General features: G+C 40.8%; 1 protein-coding gene across 5 annotated transcripts in view; it reads right to left on the minus strand.

Moving 5' to 3' along the window:
• The window catches only part of plce1 (phospholipase C, epsilon 1), a 74,837-nt gene that overhangs the window by 1,139 nt on the left and 54,296 nt on the right, over nucleotides 1–19,402 (minus strand). For 2 of the 5 annotated variants that reach the window (XM_068583766.1, XM_068583767.1), the window contains exons 13-44: nucleotides 19,278–19,388; nucleotides 19,078–19,187; nucleotides 18,797–18,910; nucleotides 17,717–17,758; nucleotides 17,182–17,310; nucleotides 16,958–17,094; nucleotides 16,287–16,393; nucleotides 15,920–16,044; nucleotides 15,659–15,803; nucleotides 15,106–15,270; nucleotides 14,642–14,756; nucleotides 14,316–14,496; nucleotides 14,089–14,211; nucleotides 13,031–13,167; nucleotides 12,701–12,939; nucleotides 12,427–12,488; nucleotides 12,020–12,185; nucleotides 11,805–11,912; nucleotides 11,451–11,567; nucleotides 10,774–10,932; nucleotides 10,281–10,416; nucleotides 6,918–7,036; nucleotides 6,474–6,591; nucleotides 4,813–4,950; nucleotides 4,033–4,323; nucleotides 3,202–3,365; nucleotides 2,057–2,318; nucleotides 1,820–1,938; nucleotides 1,561–1,689; nucleotides 1,250–1,447; nucleotides 643–849; nucleotides 302–529 (exon numbers count right to left, since the gene is read on the minus strand). In XM_068583766.1, coding sequence (XP_068439867.1) covers nucleotides 302–529; nucleotides 643–849; nucleotides 1,250–1,447; nucleotides 1,561–1,689; nucleotides 1,820–1,938; nucleotides 2,057–2,318; nucleotides 3,202–3,365; nucleotides 4,033–4,323; nucleotides 4,813–4,950; nucleotides 6,474–6,591; nucleotides 6,918–7,036; nucleotides 10,281–10,416; nucleotides 10,774–10,932; nucleotides 11,451–11,567; nucleotides 11,805–11,912; nucleotides 12,020–12,185; nucleotides 12,427–12,488; nucleotides 12,701–12,939; nucleotides 13,031–13,167; nucleotides 14,089–14,211; nucleotides 14,316–14,496; nucleotides 14,642–14,756; nucleotides 15,106–15,270; nucleotides 15,659–15,803; nucleotides 15,920–16,044; nucleotides 16,287–16,393; nucleotides 16,958–17,094; nucleotides 17,182–17,310; nucleotides 17,717–17,758; nucleotides 18,797–18,910; nucleotides 19,078–19,187; nucleotides 19,278–19,388 — 4,701 coding nt within the window. The remainder of the gene's footprint in view (nucleotides 1–301; nucleotides 530–642; nucleotides 850–1,249; nucleotides 1,448–1,560; nucleotides 1,690–1,819; nucleotides 1,939–2,056; nucleotides 2,319–3,201; nucleotides 3,366–4,032; nucleotides 4,324–4,812; nucleotides 4,951–6,473; nucleotides 6,592–6,917; nucleotides 7,037–10,280; nucleotides 10,417–10,773; nucleotides 10,933–11,450; nucleotides 11,568–11,804; nucleotides 11,913–12,019; nucleotides 12,186–12,426; nucleotides 12,489–12,700; nucleotides 12,940–13,030; nucleotides 13,168–14,088; nucleotides 14,212–14,315; nucleotides 14,497–14,641; nucleotides 14,757–15,105; nucleotides 15,271–15,658; nucleotides 15,804–15,919; nucleotides 16,045–16,286; nucleotides 16,394–16,957; nucleotides 17,095–17,181; nucleotides 17,311–17,716; nucleotides 17,759–18,796; nucleotides 18,911–19,077; nucleotides 19,188–19,277; nucleotides 19,389–19,402) is intronic. The other 3 variants (XM_068583768.1, XM_068583770.1, XM_068583769.1) reach the window with 3 other exon arrangements.

The raw sequence follows: 19,402 nt of genomic DNA on the forward strand, positions 1-19,402 counted from the left end.
GAGACAGATACAACTTAACACAGCACAATAAATCACAACAACACAGAGCTACAAAGCACCCGAAAACCATTACAAACAAGGGAAGCAGCGACAGGTAAAAAAGCACATACAATCCAACATGCGGCTGCTAAAATACATTGCGAGCCCACAACAACATGAATGAGTTGAGATGCGAATGATCAGCGTGAAAAACAGTTCATGCAAGCACATACAAAGTATAGACAAACTCACAGGAGTGATGTAACACACAAAATATGAGATAGAAATGTGGAAAATGTCTCTAGCACTGAAAATCAGTCACCGTGTTGAGAGCTACCCGCTCTTTGAGTTTGAGAATGAACTTTCCCGCTCCCCGCCAGCGGCTCTGAGCTTGGTAGACACACTCGTGGTCCAGTAGCACCCGCTGCAGGGGCTTGGCGCTGGAGGACTTCTTGGAGCCGGTGTCCTTGGTCACTTCCTCCATCAGGACGTAGTCACATGGATTGGGATTAGATAGGAAACTGCAGGAATACTTGGCTTTTGACAAAGTCTGGCCAGACAGACAGAGAGGGCATGAGAAACACATGAAGCCACTTCAAGGTTGGAACACAAGTCTTGCAAAGTTTCACATCTTCAAACTAGCTTTAATAACTTCATCCTCACCTGCTGTATGATATCCTGAGCTGTGCTGTAGCGCGGTGCCCTGATCACAGTGTGAGGCTGTTCTGGTGAAACTTCATGGACCTGAACAAAGAACATATCGTCCTCTGCTGCTCCTCCTCCTCCTCCTCCTACTCCTACTACTACTTCTTTACCTCCCACAGCCACCTCCTCCTCTCCCTCCAGCACAGAGTTCTTATCATTTAAGTTCTGCAAGAGAAGAACCACACAGTGAACATATATAACACATTTAAACCAGAGTCTGGGGCAAGAAACAGTTCAACTAACTACTAGCTACTTAAAATTAAGCTGCTGTCCCTAAAACAGAGGAGAGGGCCTATGAGTGAGGTCTGACTGTTTTATTCTTCACTGCATCATTGCTTAAAGAGACAACCACAAGAGGGAGCTATAGTCTGCAAGTTATTTTTGTGGTAGTTTGATGATGAATGAAAAACAATCATAGGGTTAACATGTAATATCATACTTTTAAGTCATTCAACAGATAGGTTACACTTAGTAAATACCAATAAACCCAAATAAACACTTTCCTATATTGTTGGTAAAATCTACTCAGTTTAAATGTTTGTAACAAGTTCGCCTCTGTTGGTACCTCTTCTCTGGTTTTGAGGCAGATCCTCCCCACGCATCCCTCCTCAGAGTTCCAGCTGGACACCAGTCTAACCACCTCCTCCTCAGGTGCTAGAGGACGATGCTGAGAACAGCGCTTCACTTCGCTGCGCTCCTTGAGCAGAGGAACCGTCTCCTCACACAGGAAGTACTCCGACGGGTTTCCTGCAGATGCTACAACCTGTATGTATGACACAATATTGCAAATGAAAAGAAAACTGTGAGTGGTACTGTCCTCTGCTCAGTATGCAGTCACATGATCCGAGCGTCACAATTTTTTTCTTATGAACTAACCGTGTCCAGCAGCTGTTTAGCGGTCGTCTGTTCTGTTATACAGAACACAGTGAAGAGCTCAGGACCAGGAGCTCCGTACACTGTCACCCGGTGCTGCTGCGACGCTCGTTTCTCCTCCGAACTGAACAGCTGTGTAAAAAAGATAAAAGACAGAAGGTTATCTTTGGTTGCTGTATCGTAGTCTTTTAGGCATGGAGATGTAGCATCAAATGTAAACCCAAGAAGCTCTGCGATCCCAGAACTTGAAGAGCTGTCGTACCAGTGATGAGGGAGTAGCGCCCCCTGTGGGAACTTCCTCTATTCTGCGGCTGTAGATAAACAGGCTCGACACTTCAAGATGCTCATTATGTTGCGTCCTCAACTGGACATGTCTGTAACCTGAAACACACAACAGGAATGTTTTGACTGCACATAAATGGTCCAGTAAAAGTCAATTTAACCAGACACAGGATCTGTCCTTGGTCCTGGTTATGTCTGTCGTGTCTGAGACTCCTACCTGGCTTGAGGGCCTTCAGAGGCAGAGTCCTCTGTGCAGTCGTCTGGGAGCTGTTGTTCTCCACCACGGCGAGGCGCAGGAAGCACATCTCTTCAAAGTGCACGATGAACTGGAAGTGCTCACTCCACATGGGGTTGAGGGTGTTGCGGTGGATGGGTTTGGTGCGGAAGTGGCAGCTGTCGATGGGCATGCCCAGAACATCCACCTCAATGCACGGACTGCCAGCGCTGTTACTGGGACAAACGTTCTGACCGGACACAATCTACGAGGAAAAAAAAAAGACAAAAAAGTGTGATGATTAATAAAAGTCACTCTGACCTGCCCAAAAAAGTCTCTAATTCAAATTAAGTCCCACACACACACACACACACACACACACACACACACACACACACACACACACACACACACACACACACACACACACACACACACACACACACACACACACACAATGATGAGAGAGAGAGACATGAGAGAAGATAATCTTAACTTCACAGATCATGACGCACTCAAAAGCAAAAAAATACACACTTGCCAAAGACAAAAATAATGTCATAACGTGAAATACACTTTGAAGAAGTTATCTCATGATAATCTTATTCCTAATGTAGTTAGATGAGGCTTTAACTTAAAAAAGGACAGATGAATCAATAGAGAATCTTTAAATCAGATTTGTACAGTAAGTGGAGGCAGAGGGGAGGTTTGGAACGATTTGTAGATTGTGATGCAGAGATTTTATGAGGTCCTGTTCTTATTCACTGATATATAGAAGTGGTCTTCATGACTGTCAAATAATGAAAGCACACAGTGTTTACGGAGCAATAAAACTGTCCAAACGCACCTTAATGGACCTCATAAGAGAACTTAGGAGTGTATACGTGTCCAGTTATAATGTCTGTGCAGTCATTGTAGGTATGCCAATTAAAGATAGACAATAGGGCAAGGAAAGCTTTGAATGTCTTGAGACTTTAGAAACTGCACCATGCAAATCAGGGTCCAAATAATTGTCAAATGTTTTGGACACTTATTTAAAAAAAGTGAGAAAATATGCTTTTTTTTTTAAAGGCAGCTAAAAACTAGTAAAAGTGCAACACTTCCTGATTGTTCTCCCATCCTGCTGGTAAAAAGTTATCTTAACTCACAGTGAGGGAATAGACGGCGGGGCTCATCTTCTCCACGTCCCTCTCCATCGGACAGAACTGCTGGTAAAGTGGACAGCTACGGTCCCACAGCACTGCCGGCTTCAGGACATAGCCACAGCCGCCATTGGACTCAAACACAGCTGTGTTCAACTGCATGGGCAAGTCTGAGGAAGACAAGATTGTATTGTTTACTGCCACGATTTCTGCTTTTGAACCTTTTGATTTTGTTTGGTTTCTTCGCTTAGGAAGATTGTCATTTGAACTTATGTTATATGAATTTTAGAGAAAAATAACTTTATCTGACAAAGTTCAGACAGTGAGCAGACAATGTCTGGAAAAAAGGAAAAGGAGGGACAAATGAGACACTTAGTAAGCTCGAGAGAAGAGAAAAGGAAAAAAGATCAAGAGAAAGACGAGCCGGGAGAAGAAATTGAGAGAGAGAAAAAGAAACAAGAATCGGAGCACCTTGGGATCAACAACCCCTTGAAAAGATTATTTTATCTGTCAACTCAAGCATCGTATAGAATCTGAAATGTCCTGTTTTCTTTTTCTCTGTGGAAAAATGGCTGCTTTGGTTCATCATGAACAAAAGCCAGCCAGCCATTTTCAAAGGTTTGCAGTGCTTTAAAAAGCACATTATCATGCAAAGGAGGCCTTGGAGCAGGAAGAAAAGAATATACTCCCTCCATCTTCAACTAACTAAGTTTTAGGACTAAGTGATATAAATAGACATATAAAAGCAACAATAAGTAATGTTAGCTTGCTCAATGTTTAGGTTAGAAGTGATGTTCCTTCATTTGCATACAAAGAGAAGGCAGCATCTCCCCTCACCATCAGTCTGATAGTTCAGTGCCACCAGCTGGATGCCATGCAGCCAGAAGAGCAGAGGGTTGGGGTTTGTCGAGTCTATCCTGGTGGCTGCTGGGTAAGTCCTGAGCAGCTGGCACACGGTGTGCTGGATCAGCTTCTGGGAGTAGCGTCGGCACAGGCGCTTGGCGGCATTCTCGTTGACGGAGGAAATGTGGTAGCACTTGGGCGTGCGGATGATGGCGCTGAGAGTGGTGGGGGGGTTGAGGTTAGGAGACGTCTGCTGCTCCTCCCAGCTCAGCCGCTCAGCGCCACCTATACGGAGGATAGAGAGAGAACAGAGAGATGGTTAAAAGCGTTTGAACTCTATTTGAAAGTCATTGGAGGATTTGTTTTTACTTCTAAATTCCAGCATTGCTTGTGGAGTCCATAAGGTAAAGTAACATTTTGAATAACGTTTTCAGGAGATTTAACTATGTGAGTATTCCTTAAATCACAACATGACATTCAGTACAACACAACAGCAAGAATTGTACTAAAATCCTCCATAGACACATAATATTCTTTAAAACTGTGAGTGTCTGGTCTGGCGTTTTACAAGAAAAGTATTCATTTCTTCTAACCTATTGCAGCATATTTTGTGAGCCTGCTTTACACTGTGGTGACAGTTCAGCTGCTTGTCCGATCAAATTTTCCACATATAGTCGCACCCAGAATATCCTTGAAACACAACTTAAAATGGAACAAAAATGCTCTTTCCACATGCAGACACTCATCCAAACAGTCTGCCCCCTCCATGTGTACCTTTTCCAGGGGTGCGGCTCTGGGTCATGACCTCCCCTGTTGAGCTGGAGCGAGTGGGAGCCGTGCCAAATATGGACTTCCTGCTCTTTCCTCGGTCCTTCGCTCTGCCAGAGCCGGCAGGAGACAGCGTGGACAGGCCTGTGTTCCCACACACAAGAGGCAGATGGAGGAAACTGGTCAATAATGCAACACAGACAGACTGGAGACACCACACTTATGACATCAGTACCTCTCAATTTGTTTCTAAAGAAATTTCTCCAGAAATCTATTATAATGAGGAAGTTAGTCTCCATTCTTGCATTTGTTTTAATCAGCACAGAAGATTCAAGCTAATAGCACTGATTTTAAGCTATGCAATGTGAGCAGAGTACTAGCATGAATATGTGTTAGTCTTTAAAAACACGCTTTTTTTGTTCTCTAAAGCAATCTAGAAGTTAATATCTGAAATCTGTGGGATAATGAATAATGTGGAGGACGGAGCACCAAAGCAGATAGACGCTTCCTTTTGGTTCGTTATGGTGATAACACTAAAATAAGACTTTAAATCAATGCTGCATCAAATGCTGTCTAATAGTTTTATTATACGTACTAATTAGCTATTTCTTATTTAGTGTCAAATTTCTGCCTCCTTTCCAAAGAAATAATTGAGATGATATCTACTATACATTTTATGAATGTATGAGTGTTTTTTTATGATTTAAGTGTTTGTAGACAAGTTTTTAGAAGTGCACCCAGTTCAGACAGTGGCCGTCTGAACTGGCTATTTTCCCCGTCTTCTCTTACTCAGATCTCAGGTTCCTGGAAACAGTAAACAAATAAAATACCAGTGGAAACACAGGCACGTTTATAAGGGCAAATGTCATGTAAAGAAAAGAGAAGACAAGCAGAGACGAGGACACTTAAGGGAGGAAAAGATGAGATAAGAGGTTGATATTTAAGGGATAACACATTTGAGATAAACTGTTGCATGGAATGAAGACAGATTCCAGTAATGAGAGAAAAGACGACATTTTACAAGATTACTGTAAACACAGTCTACCACACTGACCTGCAGAGAGCGTCTTCATGAATTTAAATCAAACACATATTGTCTTGTTAAACAAAAATAAATTGTCTTATGATGAAAGAGGGGAGTTACATGTTATACTTGATCAAATTTAAACATGAACACTAACTTTACTCAGCCTCTAAGACATCCCAAAAAGACGTCCTTCATGTACAGTATAGAACAACTCTGCGGTTTGTTGTGCTGTTCTGAAGCTGCAATGAAGTAACAATATCTTTCCCTTGGGGGCGAGAGGGATTCGTCAACTCTGTGGGTGTCCAGTGTGGGAGAGGAATAGAGTATAACACTGGGATATTAAATATCTTGGAATGAAAAAAAATCTAAAACACGGGCGAGGTTTGACCTCTTAAATAAAACATGGGAGTAGATTAGAGTGGGACAAGACTGAAAAAAGGGCTCCTTAAAATGACAGCATGTCAAAAGAAAAAGAGGAAAGGGTGGAGGAAAGATTGTGACAGAGAATAAATCACATTGAATCCGTGTCAGAGAAGGAAAAGAGGGGAAATACTTAGACATTTTTGTAAAAATGAAAAGTATAAGAAAGAAAAGGAGTCGTGCGTGTGACACATGAACTGAAAGACAAAGTATTCTCTACCAGGAAACTTGACAGCCTGGCAGTAGATAATGAGGTCGGACAGCTCCTGGGCAATCTGTCGACTCTCTTTCTTGTTCTGCGGGAGGTAGAACTCTTCGCCCAGCTCTATGTCGAACACCTACAGGTGAAGGTAGACACAGGACATGGACAACACAGTTAACGTTTTACTTGAGGAGACAGCAATATACTATTGCAACAAAGCCTGGCATTGTAGCTACACAGGTGGAAGAGAGATTGCTGTCCAAATGTCATAGTTTTACATCCTGAGCATGTTTATCCATTTAAACATTGAGTTTATTTTTCTTTCTGTTTCTACCAGCAAAACAGTCAAATGGATGAAACCAAAAGAAATTATTTATAAGCAGTCGCTTGAACCCAAACAGCCGGAACACTCTCTGGCCTAATAGCTATAAAATGAGGATATTGTACACCGTAGTTCTCTACCTTTCCTTTACTCTGCGTGGTGCTATCAGACTTCTTCATCCTCTTCGGTATTTCATCAACAGATTGCTCTTCTTTGTCTGCGGAGCTTTTGCCCTCTGGCTTGTCATCCAGGATGTTATCTATTAAACAAATACAATGAGTTGCAGTCGTTCCACGGTGTGAAGGAGTATTGTGTGTAGCAGAGGGGGTCTGAAAGAGCACACATCCTCAGGAAACATTCAAACAGATAAATATGCAAGTGCAAGTGTTAAATTGTTATGATTTATTAACCATATGTGTCATAGTGCTTTAAAAATGTGGGTGAAACGTACTGCATATCAACACAGACACGCGACCTAATAGTTGAGTGTGACAGGTTGAGATACCTGCCAATCAAGCATCATACCCCCGAACATACTTCTCTTTAATGCATCACATCCCCTAAGGACATAATTCTACCCCCAATCAACATATTTATGTAAATTAGTAAAGCAGACAACATTTGATCTTAGAAAGTTGAGGCAAAAACTGGCCTGACAAAGATGCAACCTCGATTTAAAGTGTGTGTCCCAGTTGTTCTTGATATACTGTACGTTCAACCACCAGTGTGACACATATCACAAATAGGGAATTTAGCATCTGGGAATCTTACTTCTTGTAATAACAAAAAATGACTTTGCATTTCAAGAGAGGAGTTGAGTTTTTCTTTGCTGAAGTCAGAGAGCATCGAGTGGCCGCTAGAGTAAAGCTTACAGTCTAGATTAGCTTCAGCTGTCAACCATGGTGTTTGCGGCTTCAATTGAAATAATTATTTTTAAGTTTATGGTTTAAACTCCCCTTTGTTTCCCTTTTCAGGTGAAATATAATATATTATAATTTCATTCAAAGATTAGTTATGCCTGTTAGATGAATGAATCGCAGGTGGGGACAATTACAGACTAATTACCAGGGGGAAAGCACTTATCAATACCCTGAGGTACTAGCAAAGCCCATGAGCAGGCTGTCGAGTATAAACACACAAAGCCCGGTCCTTGTTGATATTCCAGGCGATGTCTAATAACTGTAAACAGGAGTAACGGTAGGGAGTTCTTCCCTTTGCTCTCCTCCCTCCCACACATTGATTGCAGCCAAAAACATAGAAAGGAACAAATCAACTTGAAAATGCAGACGCTTTTTATCACAGGAAACTTGTTTAATTCCTGACATTTGGAATTTCCTCCTTTGAAAAGGGTTTGGCAAAGGAGTTGACCCTGAATGTCACCCTGTAGACAGTAGCCAGAGAAGTAAGTCGGGCCAGACGGTGACTGGAGGGAGCTACCCTTACACCAGAGATGGTGGCAACTTGGCAGTTTAGTGCTCAAGTATTTGTATTTACTGGGCCAGCTGATGTTAAGTAGAAGCATGTAGAGTCAAATGGAGACATTCAAGGGTGGAGGGAAGTTTATTTAGTCAGGATGCCTTGCTATTTGTCTGTTTAATGGTTCATATTTGTGGAAAAAAAAGCGATTATTAAAATGACACCCCTCGATGAGGTTTGGATTAGAGAAGTTGTTTTGAAAGGTCTTTGACCGGTAAGTTCTTCTGACAGGGACAAGCAGAAGGGAAGGTTTGGGAGAGGATTGGGAGAATGCTGGGACTGCGACCGGGGCAGGGTAGTTTCCCCATGTCTGTTGTTTAGTGCGGGGGCAGCTCAGGGCCTGAGAAACCAGATGGCTTTGTTGTGTTTCCCTGATGAGCCTGCCCAGCTACTGGCGAGGTCACAGACAAATACAGTAATACAGAGGGAAGAAGGGAGGGAAGTTATGTGTTTGTGTGAGAAAAAGAAATCATGTTAACAATGACTGAAATGAAAACAAAGTGGTTGTTTTTTTTAAACAAACTCTTATGGTGATTTCATTCATAATATATATATATATATATATATATATATATATATATATATATATATATATATATATATATATATATATATATATATATACACACACACATATATATTAAGCGGCGTCTCTTTAAGTAGACTGTGTGATCACATGCTGCCATGACACTATACTGCATTTACTGAGCAGATTTTTCAAAATAATTCCTGAAAGTTGTGACATTGTAACTTCTGTCTTAAACCAGAATGTTAAAAACTACAAAAAAAATTACAAGCAGGCTACACACAAAGACACACACAAGCTCACGTCACAATTATGTTTTGTTTTTACAATGTCCAGAATACTCTAAACACTGTGTTCATAGTGACATCATTTGATTTAGAATAAATGTAATTTTGGCTAGTGGATACACAAACGGTCATATTAACGAAGTCACAAGAAAATGTGCTGTAGCAAATGGCAATCAAGGACATTTGTTGCTTTATTGCAATTAGATAACGGTGATAAAACAGGTGGACGTCATAACAAGCATTATGAATGGGAGCAATAACAAAGCTGTTGTAAGTTTGTGCTGAAGGGCCCACGTGGTTGTCCTTATTGTATTAGCTACATTGGAGCACGTGAAAGGACGTCTTGAAACCTCTTTTTCAAGACGTCATTTCATTTCAAGCGCTTGGTGTTAGCAAATTCATTATCTCAACAAACCATCAAAAACACTTTCAGGATATGTTTTTTATATTAAATGGATTGGATTAAATAATGTAAGGTATTTACTATGTTTCAGATATCAAATCATCTGAAAGTGTTAACATCTGAACTGCTGCTTACTTTGCACAATAGATGCTGCAGCAGGACATGACCCGACGGCCACAAAAAGCAGAAAGCTAGCAGCTGTTACGGTCAGATACAAACAGAAATGAGTCTCTCGCGACGATGTAGATCACTAGTGCACGTCTACTCACTGCACCAGTGTTTCCTCGGTTCTGATTCTGCAGTGGTTGACAACTACAGCGAGTACATTTGCAACAGTACCAAAATGTTTTCATGAAACCAATTTCCAGGGGGAAAAATTGAAGGCAGCATTTTAAGAATGGATTCGAATGAATCAGCCAGACCGACCGCTACCACTGCCAAAACAAAATAGACTGAAACACTGGTACTTAGAGAGGCGCATCCAACCCGTGCATTTACCTTCCAGGCCATACGAGGCAGTAGAGGCTGTGAGGACATCAGCTAAGTGGAAAACAGGCAAAATAAAATAGGAAAGGAAGGAAGTGAGAATAGAGCACCAACGTAAACTGAGACATGAGTGTTAAAAACTAATAGAGACAGAATAAAGGTGTGAACAGAAACTGATTCAAGTGCTATACAATAAGAATCTCCAGGAAATTTAAGTGGTAATTCAGCTTCAGATTCAAGGAAATCTTACATTAAGTTTATGTGTTAGTTTTGTGTTTTTTTTAAGAGATTTAGAGATTGAAAACTCAATTGCAGTTCTCCTTACCATCTGATAGAGACTCATAGTCATAGTCGTATTCGTCTTCCTCCTCTTCTTCTTCCTCATTTGTGTGGTTGCCAGGTGAGGTAACCCCAGGTGACCAATTGCTCGCCTGGGCCTGCATGTGGGCCAGCTGGTGAGCCTGTGAAATAGTTAAAATACTGTAAAAACAAACAAAACAAACAGTGTTGCAAAGTGAGAAAAGTAGGAGTAAAACATGTGTCGAAGAAGAACTAATAGTTACAAAGATATACAGAGATAAGATCTATATCTCCCTATTAAGCCCTATAGAATATCTAGTGCGTATATACTGTAGCACATTATGTGAGCTCGGTAAACGGAGCGAAAATGGTGTGATGAGGTGTACATTTAAGCATATTTGCATCTATTATTTATGTGACAGCACTCTAATCAGCTGCGCTAACTACTGAAGTTACTAATGCTACCTGCTAAAGATAAATTATGTATTTATACGTGTGGACAGGAAGTTTCTTTCGACCTTCTGTTTGAGTATGTCCACCGGCGCCTGGTGCGCTTTGAGTTTCTTGTTCTTGAGGAGGATCCTCCCTCGCAGCTGCAGCGGCGACGGCAGGTGAGGGTCATCGTTGAAGTCACTTTCAAAAAGGAAGCGCGTCACAAGACGTTCCCCAAACACCGTCTAATGCAAATATAAAAAACGTGACAGACAGATGTCAATAAAGCTCACAGTTACTTAAGCTGCCTGGAGGCAAAGAGCTGTCTCAACATGAAATACTTCTTTTTTTAAGCCACTCAGAAGTCAGTCTCAAGGGAGGAAAGGACGCTGGGAAGTTTTATTAGATGAAAGCTTGATGATATTCCATGATGTTTTGTGTGCCCAGATAAGACTGACCTTGAGTATACAACTTAAAAAGGGCACTTGTAGCCTGTAGCTGAAACTTTACTTGCAAGGATTTTAAAGCCACCTTAAAATGCTTAAAAAGGAAATACTATGGGATGTGTAAGTTGACTAAAAGAGAGAGTACTTCCTTTAAATTGTGACATTCTGTATACACACAAATTACTCTGCTTAAAGTCAGAAATGCTGACCTCAGATTTACCACACATGGAAAACTTATGCCCATAGACACTGATAAGGACAGTCGGATGTTGTATGTTGGTGCAGAGTCTAAATTTTAGATACAGCGGCTGTCGTACCTTGAAGATTTCAGCCATCTTGCGTTGCTGAGGAAGGGAGCAGTGGTTCTCGATGGACAGGATGACGGGCATGTCCGAATTGACAAATGCGGACCGACTAACTGCCTCCACCACATCCTGGAGGATTATGGGAGGGATTTCAGTCTCAGAAACACCACTCAACGTCAAATATAAGACAATGAAAAACATTACTAAGATGAGATTTACTAAATTATCTCCTAAAAAAAAACCTATATAAGGTTTGCCAAAGATCTATGGAAGCCGTATCGAGGTCAGCCGGTCAGTGATTGTTGTGGTTTTTTCAATCAATGGACATCTCTTTTCTGAGTTTAATTATTCATATGTATTTCTAACCTTGAAGGGTATTTTAGTGGTAAGTGTGTGTCCATGATAAATGACTGGCATGCCATCATCTCCATCCCAACAGTCCAACTCAACACTCCTACAGCCTTGCAGCAACACCTGGTGAAAAACAACAGTCAATGATCACACAGAAACATGCAAATAGGAGTTATGGGTCCAAAGGTTTTTTTAATTAAATAAGGCTCAAGTCAAAAAGGCTCACTTACCTGACTGTACAGCTCAACAGAGGACTCTCCTTTGAGCTGGTGTCCAGTCAGATAGGTGTTATGAGAAGATTCAATGTAGTAGTAGGACAGAGGGTACTGCAGTTCCTCTGGGTTCATCTGGGATTCCTCATTACGAGAAGCAAAGTTCTCCTTATCCATCAGGAACCTGATATTGAGCGAGGGATGGTTAGATAACGATACACGATGCTATTGCACTGAATACAATTAGCAAGCAACCACTAGGATTTTTAGTAAAATATTGTAAATTAAAAACACACTTTACCACGCACTGTTTTATAAAACAGCATGTAATGGATTTTTTTTAAATTGGTTTTTATTTCAGCAAATACTATGATTGTGATCAGTGACATAATATATAATGTATTTAGATTTGTTTTTCCCTATACCTTGCAAAGCCTTCAAATGACATCCAGCCCATTTGTCTCATGCTTGATGAGGGCTCAAATTTCTGCAAGAGAAAAGCAAAAAACAATACCAACATTGATGAGCAAATTCAGCTGACAACCCACCCAATGTCCTTCAACATTGGGTAAGTTCCCATCCTTCTCTCTGTCTTGACATTAACTAAAGTTTAAGGCCTCTATTTCAAACATCTTTCCTTCCAGGTTATGTTCAAAGTGCTTTCCTTGCATTGGTTCATCCACTGCTTCCGGGCTCTACCTGTATGATGCTGAGAATCTCATCGTAGCTCAGGTACTCTCTCTGACAGTTGACGAGGAAGTCGTTGAGCTGAGGGATAGCTAATCCCAAGACGCCCAGAGATGCATTTTCCACTCCCGTGCCGTTGGTCACGATGCTGGCGGCTGCAATGGCGTCTGAGATCTGCCTCTGGTTGTCAGACATCTGCTGCTTCGTCCGGATAAACAGGCCAAGATCAGAACCATTGCGGGTTAATAGGTCTGGAGGGGAAAGGAAGAGATTAGGCAATGAGGTTAATGCAGAAACCAAAAGAGAAACAGTGCACATGCATGAATGTGTTAGTTCCTTTACCAAGGTCCGGCTGTAGCCCCGACTCTTTGTCGTCTATGCTGAGGTTGGTGTAGAGAGGAGTCGACTCTGGACTTGAACGGCTGCACGGGACAGCAAAGGTGTCAAACAGCTCCTTCAGGTCTTTCCTGCTTCGGATACTGTGGAGGAAACAACAATTTACTCCTATTTCAGTCACCTTAGACAGATTAACTAATTTGGGGATTTTTTTTTTCAGTTTTATACCACAGACACAGATGTGCAGATGTTTTGTGTTAGATCAACAGACAAATCAGTTTTCCAAAAGCTTAGTTGAAGACTAAATAAATACGGTCTTGTTTTCCAATCAGTGCTTGAACAGTAATTTAAATTTACCCAATTTAAAATACATTCAGTGGCATCTGCATTTCTCTAAAAGGCCAAATGAAAAGTCTAATTTTAAACTAACATTAGTATCCTCTGTTGTAGCAATATTTTGTTTTCCTGTCAAGGCAGATGTAATTATAATTGTTAGAATAATATATATATATATATATATATATATATATATATATATATATATATATATATATATATATATATATATATATATATATATATATATATAAGGTTTGGTAATCAGTCACAGATGATGATCTGATGACTAAAAAAGAAGCAAGTTCTGCACATCCAATGTCTCTCTGAGCAAGTGGAAACTACTGTGCAGCTGAGGAGAGGACACACTACAATCTAAGAAATGTAGGCGTGGTATGAGAATAATCCATTGCTTATCAAGGAAAAACATTGTTTCCTTTCATTTGACAGGGGAAAATATTATTGAAGCGAAATATTACACAGACAAGACTTCTTGGAAGAAGAATTTGTTGAATGTTTTATCATGCTGTCGTGTGCTACTGTTGATAAGAACACAACAATTATATAACAAGAGGGAGTAAGGTACTGTGTGTATATACATTACTGAATTTCTGACCAAATGATTATATAAAACCAGCATATTGTGTACCTTACTCTGCTGTTCCTACTGTGCACCCAAAATAACATAAAATTCCAACAGAATCAAGTAGATATTTGATATTTTATACCTGAATGACTTGAAGAGCTCAACAAACTCGATGAAGCTCATCGTGCTGTCAGAAATCATCAGATTCTGGAAGCCCTTGAAACAGCCTTTACCTCGACCGTGCCATGATCGGCTGCTCCATGTCCTACAACCCCCAGAGAAAAGTGAAAAAGAAAGAAAAATGTCTTCATCTCAATGAAGAATGAAAGCTTTAGATATCAGACCATCAACCTCAAGTCTGCCACATACCCTGGTTGTGACTTGGCTGTTCCTGAGAGAATCGGAGAGGATTGTGGTCGTGAATTGTTGGACCCTGCCATACTGGATGAAGAGGAGGAGGAGGACGAAGAAGAGCCTAGCAATCCGGGGCTTTTACTGGATGAGAGGGAGAATGGTGCAGGGAAGCTGTCCTCTATGGAGGCAAAGAGCACTGAGGGTGAACCAAAATAGAGCGCCATAGGAAACATCCAATGAAGATTGTTTTGTTCTTTAAAATAGTTGTGTGCAGTCTTTTGCTTGGCACCTTTGCTTGGCATACATCTGCAGACTTGATTCTTTCATTCAATTTAAATCACCTGGATCTTCTTGGTCGATGCTGTCAGACTCCGGTCCATTTCGATACAGGCCCTCCTTACAGCTCCGTGTTTTCCTGGATACCATCTCGTCATCTGTGGCATCCCCACTGTCACCCTGCATTGAGGGTGTAAACACATGTTTTATGTTAAAAACGAGGAACAATTCATTATTAAAAATGTGCAAGTCTGTAGCTTTAATAACTGTAAATCAAGACTGCACTGTGAAATGGAGCAGAGTCTTTCCATATATCCAGTTGTATTATCATAGAAAACAGCACGAAACAGGGAGCTCTGTAAAGGCTCTTAACATGTCAAACTAGTGCTATAATGGTGGAAATCCAGTCAGACGATTAGCCTGAGTGTACCTGTAAAACACTAAAGTATTGCAGGTACACTCACTCGTGATAAGGGTCTCAGATAAATGTACTGTGAAAGGCAACACAAGCTTCTTTTAATGTACTGACCCTGACAAGGACCTTCTTCTTCTTCTTGGTCTTATCATTGATGCTCAGAGGGCTGTTTTTCTGGCCAGCAGGTTTCTCCACTCCGCCTGTACCCATGTTCCATCTCCGTCCACCAAACAGCTCAATTGCATGAGCGAGTGTCGGGCCTTCGTACCTGCCGTCCTCCTAACAAAAATACAGACACACGCACGGTTTAAAACTGGCGAGATTGAGCTGGGGACAACTCGTCCTTTTAGTATAAGACATACATACAAAATCTTCCTTTTATCAAAGAACTAAAGTGTGCATAACATCGTTTCTGTACATTGTATGACCACAGGTAATAAAACACACTGATTATTAAAACAGATTATTTCAAGTACAATGAAGAAAAGAGAAAACAAAAGAATTTAGAATGCTTAAAACAGACCACTAACACTTTGCTTTCACTTCAACCTACACAACCTTTGTTGTCCACTTTAAATCCATGCATTTTTTATGTAAAACATTGACGGAGAAGAAGGCATATGTACAAGAAAAGTATTTTCAAGGAAACAATAAAACAAGAGTTTACCTGATACAAGCTGACATACTGCTTCCGAAGCCACTGTAACCTTTGGTCAGGAAACTTCTTTAATTTTCTGGATGCATTCACCAACGCCGACAGGCCTTTATGAAGCATCTGTGCCGTGTGGTTGGGGGCCACAAAGTGCAGGAGTCTAGTGGCAGTAGTGAGGAGATTAGTTGTCGTAAAAGGTGTTTTACTGTGTAGAAATGCACCAGTGTTTAAAAAGTGGATTTTAATGCAGGGCGCTGGTGGTCACAAGACACTTACCTGTTGTCTGTAGTGGTGAGACCATAGAGGAGACTGAGACCATTTTCCTCCACTGTCATCTGGCTCAGCTTGTTTTGCAAACATACAGCATGAACGTCTACTCCCTGATGACCCAGGAACACTGCCTGTACATTAAATAAACAGCAGTGCAATCTAACTATTAATCGTCAAAGGCTATTGAACACAAAACACATGAATAATCCTACAAAATAAATCAATTTTCTTCCAAAGCAAGTTTAAGAAATTTGAGGAAAAATTGAACATTAAAAAAACCCAGCTTAAGACCAAATGGTGTAATTGTTTTAAGACAATGTTTATGCTAGATTCAGGCTAAATGTGAACAGATAAATGAAGCGTTTCAACACACCTTCACCCATCCCAGGTCCAAAAGGCCCTCTGCTAGTCCTGCCACTACAGCCTGCCCTAAGCCCAGTGGCTGCTCTGTGGGCGAAGCCCCTCCGCTCTGAGGCTTACCTGCCATAACACACACATATACACATTTACGATATGTTTGAAATAAAGTAAACGCATAGGTAGTTAAGCACCTTGTGCAACATTTTAATTGCATGGGCAACAAAAGACATGCGCCTACTTACCTTGGATAAACACATTCAAAGAATGAACATAACAATGACACAGGAAATATGTTAAATCATGGATGCCTGTTTTCCGTTTGTTTAAAGAGTAATAATGAGAGGAAATGGCGCTTGTCTCCCTAAGATATACACACTCATTCAATATTGTACCGATGACAAAGCAGCTCACTCAAGTTCTTCTTTTAACACATTCAGTCTGAACAAAATCCCACACTTCTTGTAAATAATGTGTTAAGAACAATGTTTAACTGTCTCACTGCAGGAATTGTGATATATTGCAAAAATACAATCCCCAGAAAACAAGATTGTAAGTCAAACCGACATTTTCCTAATACAGTTTTTTTACTTATTTGAACAAAACAATTATAACATGAACCAATGAAAAAAAAGATATGAATGTCTTCTGAATTGTACAGATGTTTCTTTTAATGTTATAGTTTACCCCAGGTGAGTGTTGTGTTGTCAGGTTGTAGTCGCAGCAGGCAGCGGGCTGTGAGGTGGCTGTCCTGCTCGTAGTGGATGACTGTAGCTCCCTGCAGCAGAAACTGGTGGACGTCTGGTTGCAGTGACAATACGTACCTAGAAAGAGAAAGTACAGAAACATGTGGAGTGTCTGTTGAGATCTCAAAGTGTGTTTGAGTATGAGTGTGAGTGTGAGTTTATTACCAGGGAATGATCTCAGTGCCATGGCTGAAAGCTCTGTGTGTCTCTTCAGTCCCATGAAACTCCGCCTCTTTCACCACCGGCTCAGACGACAAGTCGCCCTCCGAGTCCGACAGGTCCCCCACCATGAATCTGAAGACGGTACAAGTTGGGTTGGAAGAGCAGAGATTTAGCACGGGAGCAGGAGAAAAAAATAAATTAAACTAACTTGTATATCTGAATTTCAAAGTTCTAGTGCATTGACTTTGAGGAAATATGTAAATCAGTTCCTACATGTATTTCAACTACTGTAGAAATGGGGTTAGTCGTTATTTTTAAAAAAATGCACTGAGGTCCAGTCAAAAGTAAGAAATTATCTGCATCAAAAGCAAGAGACCAAAATGTACTCTGTGCTGTAGTGCATTGGTTGAACAAGCAAAAGTCTCATGCATCTGCCATTGCACATTCCTTGACTACTAAACAAGCTTCTACTCAAACTTAAACCATGTTGACATCAGGTGGTAATAATGACACTCCTGACACTGTGATAACCACTTACAAGACACGGTTTGATTCTGACGGTGTCCTAACTGAATGGGAACTAGAATGGGAGAAGGGGACACAGAAGGAGGAGAGGAAGTTTGAGACGAATGAAGAGCGAACTGAGATGTTTCTACTTCAGTTTTTAAGAAAATAGCAAAAAGAAGATGCCAGTGGGAAGATTAGGAACGCACAATTTCTAAACTTCTTTGAGTAAAAAAGATAGTAGTTATCTGCATCCCACTCCACTTCAGAAAAATTAACACTATACCCCTTGCCAAAATGAAATAAGAGTTGTTATCCTGAGCTCCAACTTAAAATAATAACTCAAGAGTCAGAGAAAACTGTCAAAAAAAACAGAAAACATTATCCAGGGTCCCTTAATACAAACACCACAGAAATAAAACCAGTTTTCTAACAACATTGTATGTTAGTGTCCAAATTCGAGCGTGTGTCATTAGCTGCCTGCCACCAGTGTGCTGAAAAGTACCAGAGCTCTGTTCCTTCCTGCTCTAACAGGAAACTAACCTGTTATCTTTTATCTCTGTGAGAAAAGGGGTTTATGTGAAAGTCACAGCACCGTAAAAACAATCTGCAAATGTGTTCCTGCACAAATCTATTATCTTGTGACGTTGTTTATAAAAGACAATTGTCAAAGAAAAAAAAGAATGACTGTGTTGTTTAAAGAACCGGATGATTTTTTTCATTAATCAGCACACAACAACTAAAAGATTGTACACTTACACACCAGTAAACAAAAAGTGAAAACAAATGCAGTGTGCAATCAACTAATACCCAATGTGCCAATGTCTTGATGGACTGGGTCAAATGCTATGTGCCATTTGATACTTCACTGTATGTCTCATAAGCCTGGACATAACTTGCACAACACCCCCTACAGATTATCCTTCAGCTGGATGGGTTCTAGAATGTTATAGAATCATTCACCCTTCTAAGCTATCCGGTGGGCTATGCTAAGCTGTGTGATACCTGAGGCTGAAACACTGAAAGAACGTGTCTTTCTGGTAAACTTTCCAGTAAACTTTTGTTTAAAAAAAAGAAGAAGCTAAAAACAAGTGAGGTAAAAAAGGGTACTGACTGATTGCGGCAGCCGTCCCTGAAGGAGTTATTTCTGGATGCAGTGGATGCAGTAAAAGAAGGACTGGTGGAGGCTTCATCAGGATCCTCTGCCTCCAAACTACGATTACAAGATCTGAGGAGCAGATAGAGGACAGTCAGAAGACAATCAAGTTCATGAACAATTTAGATCAAAGCAAAGTGGTGGGTCGAAAAATGTGGGAGGGGAAGAAGACGGACAGTGTGTAAAAACATTGTCCATTTGTACTAGTTACTTTTTTTTGTTAAAACGATGCGACGTACCTGATAATCTGGAGGATGTTGCTGACAGTAGCTTCTTTCTCTTGGATGTGTAGTCCATCTGGACCTGACCGCGACAGGAAGTTGTGCTGGCCGCTGTAGTCAGACACAAACTATGGAAGGGATGACAGACAAAACCAATCAGGCTTGAATTATAATAACATGATGTATGTTTGTGAATGCCTATGCAGTGTTTACTGCACCTCTATTGAGTCCTCTGTATTATATAGAGGTGGTTTGAGGCTGATGATACTTGCGGTCCCATCCAAGGCGTCGCTCAGCTCCTTCAGAAAAACCCCACAGAATGGCACCACCTTCGGTGTCGACA

This window comes from Clinocottus analis, unplaced genomic scaffold (assembly GCF_023055335.1).
Source record: "Clinocottus analis isolate CAN_PGR_092001 unplaced genomic scaffold, fCliAna1.0.p SCAF_19, whole genome shotgun sequence".
Taxonomy (NCBI): Eukaryota; Metazoa; Chordata; class Actinopteri; order Perciformes; family Cottidae; genus Clinocottus; species Clinocottus analis.